We start from the raw sequence: 9,447 nt of genomic DNA, 5'->3' as shown, positions 1-9,447 counted from the left end.
GATAAGGAGAGAGAAGGAGTCCACATCGATTGGGAAAGTGTGGTGACTTGTTTCATTCTTAGGGAGGCACGTTCGACCCATCTGGAGATCCGGATGGAGAGATGGGATCTGAGGAAGAAGTGGCTAGGTACTCACCTAGGGGATTCACTTGTAGTAATGGGGGATGTCACCTGTGTGCATGAATCTCAAGAAAACCCCTATATACAGTCCTTGTAGGATGATAATACCCCCCTATTTAGGCTTATAAAGCTACCTTTAAAACTCAATATGTTTCCCCCCTTCCTTACATTTAGGTTTGATAAGGGAATTCACAATATAATACAATTTCAAATCAAATTATTAAGAATATATAATGTGAAATGTTTTTGAAAATATACAATGGCCAATTTAAAATTTTGATCAATAAATTATATCCATTCACTTTAATAATTTTCCATTGATAAGTTGTGATTTAATCATTGAAAGGATGAAATATATGGTCTCTATAAATCTAATTTACTTTCTTATTAGAGAAGTGTTCACTATATATAACAACCTTTTTTACCCCCCTCCCTCTCGAGGAAATGGTGCCTCCTAACTTAAATCTAGAGCAGCCACTACCATGAGAGTTACTTTTTTTAGAGTTTGAAGAGGATCTTCTTCTCTAAGTCTCCCTCAGGGTTGAGATGGCATTTTCAGCCTTCGCCTTGGTTCTTTATTAGCTCATTTTGAGTTGTCTTTTTCCTCATGCATTGCATGATGTACTCCCACATTTGAGCTTACTCTCGCAGTTTTCATTCATACTTAATGAAGTAATTTTCTTGCCAAAAAAAGAAAAATCGTAGCTCGTTCTATCCACCAAACTAATTGAAGCTATTAGGATGTAAGCATGTTTAGGTGGACTTGATAGCTATGTCCCGAACATAGCTATCAAATTGTTGGTAGAGGGAAAGACAATAAATTAGAAAAGGGCATCTACTATGTATAGCTTTGAACTAGTGGAAAGCTATAAAGAAAGTTTTGAATTCTCCCTCCCCATGGTTTGAATTTTGCTTGCATTGCCAATTCTCGATCTATATCTCTAGCTTCGATCTCTCTCTTACGGCATGAGCAAAATGTATTACATCTCTCTCTCTCTCTCTCTCTCTCTCTCTCTCTCTCGGTTCTCTCTGTACATTTAGCTCAAAACTCTCTCTCTACACACAATTCTCTCTCTTAGACCTCTCTACTGTGAATTCTCTATACCTCCAGCTCACTTGCACGCTCACTTGCACAACAGCATCCTTTGCGGCATCCTCTCACGACAACATCAAAATTAGAGGTTTTCATTGCAACATCCTATGCAGGCAAAGAGCGAGAGACCGCATACCTCTGGTTGCTCTTTTGCTCAGAATGGACCTGTGCAGGTAGAGAGAGAGACCCTACTTACCTCTCAGTTCTCTCTCATAGTTTTTTAACTTGTAGCTTTGTGAGCATTGACTGTCTTATGACTTTCTTTGATCCTGAAATCTAGAATGTGTGGATCCTTAGTCAAAAGCTTTTAGCCATGCCCAAATTCTTATGGCATCATAAGCACACTATTACGTCAAAAAGAGCAGGCACAAACCACCTTCAAGATTTCGCTTCGGTTGATTTCATTGCAAAAATGCATACCAAGACATTTGCACTATGTGCCATCCAGTGGCTCATAGAATTGGGGGACATGCAAACAGGCTCTTATCAAGGAGTATGAGGCAAATGGAGGTTGTGAATATCACCTTAAGGTGAAGCAACAAGCAAACTCTATCAGCTTGAATGTTGCAAAGCAATCAAAGATTTCTCTTGATATTGTGAAGTACTTCAAGCACTGTACACAAGGTCTAGACAAAGAGGCAAAGGTTGAAATTGTTGGAAGTGTTATTCCAATATTTTGAGAGCCGTAAAGTTCATGTTTATAGGTAGTTGTAGATCATGAAAAAGGTTTATTGATAAGTGGCATTCAGAGCACCCTCAGGTCCATGAGAAATCCCAAAAGACTTAAAGAGTTTTTTTTAAGAAGGAGAGCATGAGAGGAGCATGATGATGGTCATGAATCCAAATCCAAAGCTAGGAAACCAAATATTGCGGCTGCATCAAGACTTCTAGGGGTGCATCATAGGAGCTTCTCTGTAGCAAGATCCCGAATGCATTAGGAGATGACACCACTACATTTGTGTGAATGGCAGCCACGTATAAAGGGTGCATTTACGAAAGAGGTGATGTAGACCACTAATATGCATGTTTCACCCAATAAGAAGGATGTATGTCGAAAGCCTATAGGGAGAAAAACTTGCACAAATTAGCTAGTGCATTTTCTTGAGAAGCCTCAGGTTGGTGATATTTTCCTTGCATATGGTTTTTGGTATTCCTTAAGAATCCTAAGCTCATTTCTTACTTTTAAAGGGTATGCTTCTAACAACCTGTTAGTGGCTTTTAGGTTCTATTTTTGGTAGCTACATGTTACTACCATTGCCTGTTGATGATCATTCTCTATATGGGTGGCTACATGGTAGCTACTCTTGCCTGAATTGCTAGGACTTGCTTCTATGATTAGCTATTGATTGATGCGATTAGCTACTAAGTGCTGTAATTAGCACACAAGCATGAGCTAAGTAAGTGGTAGTTACGTAATAATTAGCTAGTAGCTACCACCTGTGTTAAAAGTATGAGTGCTATGGTTCTTGTAGCAAATCTCAAGTAGGATCTCATTAAGTGGTGGTTACAAAATAATTGATTTTAGTAGCTACCACCTATGTTAAGTATGTGGACTTAATAAACAAACGGGTGTAGTCAATCATGGAACTATTTTAGGTGTAGTTTTGGGGCCGCAATGCAACGCACTGGTGGGCGATATTTTGAATTTTGGGGGTACTTGTACTCTCTCTATAATTTTTCTCAGTGTAATGATTGCCTTACTGGCTTAATTATGAGATGCAATCTATTAAAACTTATTGTTATGAACACTGCAGTACTTAACACATGTCACTTACGAGCAGCTTCATCCTCCTTCGCGTAGTCTCTATGCTGCATCATTGTGCATCAGACTATGTCCACAATATGTCCTATTATCTACTGACAGCTCGCAACATATCATCTACCTGGAGCTTTCTATCTGTCATCTATTTACACATCTCTTGATAATGTATTGTATAATTTAACTTCAAATACTCAAGATTCAATGTGTTTTGAGTTGCAATGTGTAGTACTAATATATAATGATGAACATATGATGATATATGGACTTTGTATGTAGTGCTAATAAGGACAAACAAATGAAGAGATATGGACATTTTATTTAGTGAATAATAATGAAAAACATAATCATTCATTCGTGCATCCCTTCTACAATTCCAAGTTTCTCCAATTGGATCCCATGCTTCAATGGTTATCTTTATTTTTGAACCCTTTCCTTTCCATGCCCAAATTACACTATTGCCCATTGAGACCCATGTGCTTGGATTGTCTGTAGTACTTCCCCCAATAATCTTCATATGCTTCTTGTGGAGTTTTTTGGCACCCACTACTTTCAAAAAGAAACCTTGTATCTCTCAAAAGTCTTATCCAATTGAATTGAGTCATGGCTTCCCCATCCATATTTAACAATACTTTGCATCTTCACCATTAGCATGATCCCAACGTGCATGTCTATTCATGACACAAAGGGCACTGTTGATCACCCATAATGTTGCAAGTTTTTGTCATCTAATGTAGCTTCTTGATCACCTTGCTCATGTAGGAGACTCTTGAGGAGGGAAAAAATCCCCCTCTATCTCATCCTTTGATAAATCATGCCCTATTGTAAGTGACTTCCATAGTCTTCCCAATAGTCTATGATTGGTTGTATATGTTGATAAATGCTGAGTTTAGTGAGATTGATGCTTTGCAAAACTTCCCATTTATACTTGATGAAAATATTTTAGCCCCTTTGAAATCACTTTGGAATCCTTTATTTCTTCTAGTCCCTTTGCAACCACTTTGGAGTCTTTTTGCTCTTCAATGTATCTTTAGGATGCGTTTTGTAATGCATTAGAAGAAACGGATAACCATGGAAAAATGGAATAATTGCAATGGAATGTGGTTCGAACAGCTCATTAGATTTGTCTAGCACATATCCTTTTATAGATTTTTTTAAATCAGGTTTCTCCCTAATAAGATAAGTAGGTGGGGTCATGGTCATGGTAGCATATATATTGTAATACTTCCAAAATTGTTTGTGTGAAAACTTACCACAAGGCAAGCATAGAGAGAGAGAGAGAGAGTGAGAGAAGCTTTATGTTAGTAACATTAATTCCAAAAGGAAAGGAATGGGGGGACAAGTGGTTTAATATGTAGCATGCAATCGATCTCCATTCAATACAAAAAATTGCCAAGAAATTGCCAAGGTGGAAAGGAAATGGGAAATTGCAAAATATCTAGGAATGCGCATATCACCTAGTTTTAGAAACTAATGAATATGAAATAGGACATCCAAATCAAAGCTAGATCTAGATCTAGATCTCAACAAAACTAATAAGTTTTATTTAATGAGCCACTTAAGCTAGTACACACTACAAAAAGGATTTAGTGCCACTAGTAGAAATCATCATCGCCAACTATGAGATATGTCTTGGTTTCAACCATTGCCAATGGCCATGAAGTATGTAGTCAAGATCAAGTTAGAATTTCCATGATCCCTAGTTGAAGCTAGAATTCAAAACCATTCAGTTATGTATCTTCCCTGGGGGTTCACCCATAAATATGTATTATGTAAGCATAGAACGTGGGTTTACACAATTTTCACATACGAAGGGGTATCATATAAAGGGGGTATTCACAGATTGAATACAAAAAGGCTGTGTTTTATTCATGATATGGTGATAGATTTCATAAATAGGCCTTGAATGCACGTGATAGATATATAGTGTTTATACATAGACCACCCCCACAGTGACCCCCCCCTCCCTCCCTCTTCCTTGAATACAGCTATTGCAAGCTTCCTTAGAGAATGATACTCTAAGACTCAATACAATGTGTTGACCTTTGAAGCCCACTGAGATTTTGAGGAGGGCCATTGCCGACCCTATCTCCTACAAGCGTGCAAATGCCCTTCATGAGGCCGACATTGCAGGCATGTTGAACTTGTGCATTTGAGCATGAGCAGGATTCGCCTTATCGAAGAGTATCATGTTAACAATGATAGCGGCACCTTTCTTTTCCATGTGGGAGATATGGTTGCTACCTCCATTGCCTACCCCATCTTATGCAAATGCACACAATCCCCTATAAGTCTAGTACTTCCATCATAGGCATGATGTTGGGCCAAGGATCTTGATGTTATGTGCCTAATCTACCTACTAGTATGCATAATTGTAGTCATGTTAAGTCTCGGAAGTTGGAATACGACATGCATTATAGACAATACATCCTACCTTACATGGAAGCCTGAACGCCAACAAAAGCAAGGCCTCCATCATTGGTTAAAGTGTCAATAGAAGTCATCAATGCTTTGAAGTAAGAGGACAAGAATTTTTTGTTAGTAATTACTCTACAAACTTGGACGCAATTATCTAGGCTCTCAAGTATGGATAAAACTTTTCTCGCATTGCACATGTTATGCAAGCAACATATCACCTGTATTTGCTCGCGTAGAATCGACAATACGTTCTTAAGGAATAAGAAAGCCATCGGGTTCTTGAAATGCACATGGAATTCGATTATTATTTTTTCCCGCTCACTTTCACTCAACCCTCACCCGATCCCTATCCAGGGGCCAACCGCCCTCGGATCAGTGGGCACAGGAGAGTCCTGGCCAGTGATCCTATTGACAAGGCACCATGTTCTCGAAGAGATCGACTGTGGACAAGTCAAAATTGAGAAGTCGCCATATTTTAGAAGAGATTAGTGGGACATGTAAAGAGAAATATTACAAATTATCATTTGGTGAGGACAGCGATGTGCTGGGCGAAATCTGCGATGACTATGTTGGCGAAAATATCAAGTAATACTGTTTTGTGCTGGATCGAAATACTGTTTTGCGCTGGATCGTAATACTGTTTTGTACTGGGCGACATCTGATTACGAACTTGGGAGCAGAAAGGTAGCGAAAGTTTCAAGTAACACTGGTTTGTGCTGGATGCGAATTAGTTAGGCAAAACTTGATCAATGTGGTTGACGAAAGCAGGCGGCAATCAGGGAGCAGAGAATTCGATCGGCCAGCCTCAGTCTCGGAGTTGTAACCAGCTGGACAGCTGCCGTTTCACCTTTTGTAAGAGCTTGTCTTTTCCCACAATCGCTTCTGCTGCGCAACCTCAATTATAAACATCCTTTCCAGGCGAATGTGTTCCGAGCAAGCAAGGTAGCTAGCAGCTATCACAGCGAACTCACACACGCACATACACCAGCATTCTGTTGCAGCCTCCTGTAGCTTTGACGCAGAAAGCACAGCTACCTGACCTGCCATGTCTCCTTCCTTGCTGCTTAGCCTCTTCCTCCTCTTCTCCACCTGCAACTCAGCTTGGTTTGTTTTTGCTGCTGCAATTGATCCCAGCGATGCAGATAGAATCACTGCTTTGCCTGGCCAACCTCCCGTCGACTTCGCCCAGTACTCTGGTTACATTACCGTGAATGAATCCCACGGCAGAGCACTTTTCTACTGGTTCTTCGAGGCTGCTTCCGAACCGCACTCTAAACCCTTGGTCTTGTGGCTTAACGGAGGTATCATAGGCGCTCGCGTTCTCTCGAGCTGCTTGGTTTCTATGTCTTTCCTCACGTCGCAATAGCCACAGCGGAGCATACGCCCACAATTTTCTGTGGAATTGCCTCTTTCTTTGTTCACAGACTTTTTATCATTTACTGGCATCCACCATCGCGTATTATGGTTGGCAGGCCCGGGTTGCTCATCCGTGGGATATGGAGCAACCCAAGAGCTTGGCCCATTCAGAGTTGACCCCGACGGGACGAAACTGCATCTCAATTATTATTCCTGGAATCGAGGTGCTGCAACTCCAACCAATCAATTGGATAGTTAGACTGTATCAAATGCAGGATTAAGCAATTCCACCAACAGATTCTTTTGTTACCATACAGAAGCGAATATGTTGTTCTTGGAGTCTCCTGCCGGTGTTGGATTTTCATACACCAATATGTCTTCCGACTTATACAACTTCGGAGATAAGCTCGCGGGTACGTAGAAGCCATTGTTTTCAAAAGAGCTATTTTCCTTTGGGATTATACCCCCGTTAACAATTGTATGGTTGAACTCTCAGCTGAAGACGCCTACATATTTTTGGTGCGGTGGTTCGAAAGGTTCCCTCAATACATGTCGCATGATTTCTACATGACGGGTGAAAGCTATGCAGGTGCAACATGTCATTTTTTTAAGCTTTGTATGAAATTTTTGCCGTGTGGATGTCGGATTGACTTTGTATCCCGACCTGGTTGTACTGTCAGGCCACTATGTGCCACAATTGGCGAATTTGGTATATGATCGTAGCAAGGAACCGTCGATCTATCCATTCATCAATTTGAAAGGTTTCATGGTAAGCAGACATGTTGCTTAGGTGCTATTACGCATTGCATAATTTAATATACATACGGACTTGTTTTAGTACAATAGATGCGACCCCTCATGTTTCGGACCATCGAACTAGGTGGGCAATGCGTTAACGGACGACCACCACGACTGGGATGGTATCGTTGATTATGCATGGAGTCACGCCGTGATCTCCGACGAGTTGTATGCAAGCACGAAAAAGTTGTGCGATTTCCGACTAGTAAACTGGACAGATGCCTGCAACAAGGAAGTTGAAAGTATCTTTCATGAGTACGACCTGATCGATGTTTATAATTTGTATTTCCCGATCTGCGTTAACACATCAACACATTCTAGCGGCAGGCGAATGTCCAAGCGCCATAACCCATCGGTAGGTTGATCCGTCGTCTACCCTTTCTCGGTTGGGAGTGGAGACGTCTAAAAGGCTTTAATCTCTTTACTAATTAACTTCTCATGATCAGGCCTCGCGAAGGCCACTGTATCGTGCTGGATACGATCCGTGTGGTGATAACTATACAATCAAATATTTCAATCGACCGGACGTGCAACAAGCTCTTCACGCAAACGTAACAGGGATCCCCTACACCTGGACTACTTGCAGGTAAATTTGAACTCAAATTTGGCCGCATGCGACGATTCAGGAGGCTGGTTTCTAGGATTTAGCTTCGATTCCCTATCATGCCAATGTCCACTCTGATTGTGGTAAGTCGATCTTCATGCAGCAACCTATTGCTGGATAATTGGGGAGATTCTGAATTCTCGATTCTACCCATCTATCAAAAACTCATCGCAGCAGGCTTGAGGATCTGGGTTTATAGGTAAACATCACGATCCGCTTCCTCATTCTCTCAATAAATTTAAGCCCTGCTTCCCAACTCATGAGTAAGATGGTCTGAACGACGTCGGTTTTGCAGTGGGGACATTGACGGCCGAGTTCCCGTGACAGGCACAAGGTACACTTTGAACGCCCTCAATTTACCGATCAAGACCCCCTGGCACGCATGGTTTCACCAAGCTCAGGTAAGCAAGGCCATTCGAGGCTACCAAAATTCTATCCCGGAAGCTCATGTGAGTTCGCTCCTTGTTTGAATCGTCCAATATAAGTTTTTTCAAGAAGATCGGATTCACATCTTCTCAATTGAAAAATGCTGCGGCCTTGCACTCCGCCATTTGAGATCAGTTGCTCCCGGCACCCCTTATTCGGAGTCGATGCTTACTAGAGTTGGCGCTGTAAAGATATCTTTGCACAAGAATACTGAGGATTGAATGATGATGTCGATACAGGTAGGCGGACGCAGCTTGGAATTGGAAGGGATAATGTATGTAACGGTGAGGGGGGCAGGGCATTTGGTACCGCGGGATACCCCCAGCGAAGCGCTTGCCCTCTTCTCCTCCTTCCTAACCTCGACATCATTGCCCACTACCCGATTCTAATCACATCTCACTACATTGGAAACCAAATGATCCCATGATCCTAATCCTCATCAGTAGTTGTAGCCACCATATAACCTCCAAAGGATTGACAATAAAAGGAAGCCAAGCCACGCTTCATCATAAACCATAGCATGCAAAATTCTCTCAAGCTTCTTAAGAGAAATTATAACTCAATGCAAGAGTTTTCCCATTCAAGGCATTTGATCTCCACATCGTAAACCAAAGCTTGTATACAAAGCCTTTATAAGGCCTTTTACACTTTCAAAGTAACATTTTTACTTGAGGAAGATTATTTCCACAAATAGCTTATGATATACCAATTAATATTATTCACATGCTTGGCTTTTTCTTCTTTTTCTTTTGGCCTTGAGATTGATACATGTGTACAAGCCGCACTAAACCTTCATAGTTTATCAAGCTCTTCAAAAATATCAATTTAAAATTTTATAGAATTTTTAATGCATTATTTGGATATCATAGGGACA

The 9,447-nt window shown here is 40.9% G+C and overlaps 1 protein-coding gene across 1 annotated transcript; it reads left to right on the top strand.

The window, feature by feature from the left end:
- Positions 1-6,259: 6,259 nt before the first annotated feature.
- Positions 6,260-9,164, top strand: LOC147895487 (serine carboxypeptidase-like 26). Its single transcript, XM_087383672.1, has 10 exons — positions 6,260-6,690; positions 6,862-6,969; positions 7,063-7,158; positions 7,242-7,334; positions 7,426-7,514; positions 7,626-7,898; positions 7,990-8,129; positions 8,251-8,346; positions 8,443-8,548; positions 8,813-9,164. The coding sequence occupies exons 1-10, from the start codon at positions 6,435-6,437 to the stop codon at positions 8,960-8,962; spliced, it is 1,407 nt and encodes a 468-aa protein (XP_087239798.1). The 5' UTR covers positions 6,260-6,434; the 3' UTR covers positions 8,963-9,164.
- The last annotated feature ends 283 nt before the right edge of the window (positions 9,165-9,447 follow it).

Source organism: Dipteris shenzhenensis, chromosome 13, assembly GCF_047967505.1.
Source record: "Dipteris shenzhenensis isolate YYH24624 ecotype China chromosome 13, Dip_SZ_1.0, whole genome shotgun sequence".
In the NCBI taxonomy this organism is placed as follows: Eukaryota; Viridiplantae; Streptophyta; class Polypodiopsida; order Gleicheniales; family Dipteridaceae; genus Dipteris; species Dipteris shenzhenensis.
The sequence above is the reverse complement of the archived record's forward strand: the minus strand, read 5'-3'. Positions and strand labels throughout refer to the sequence as shown.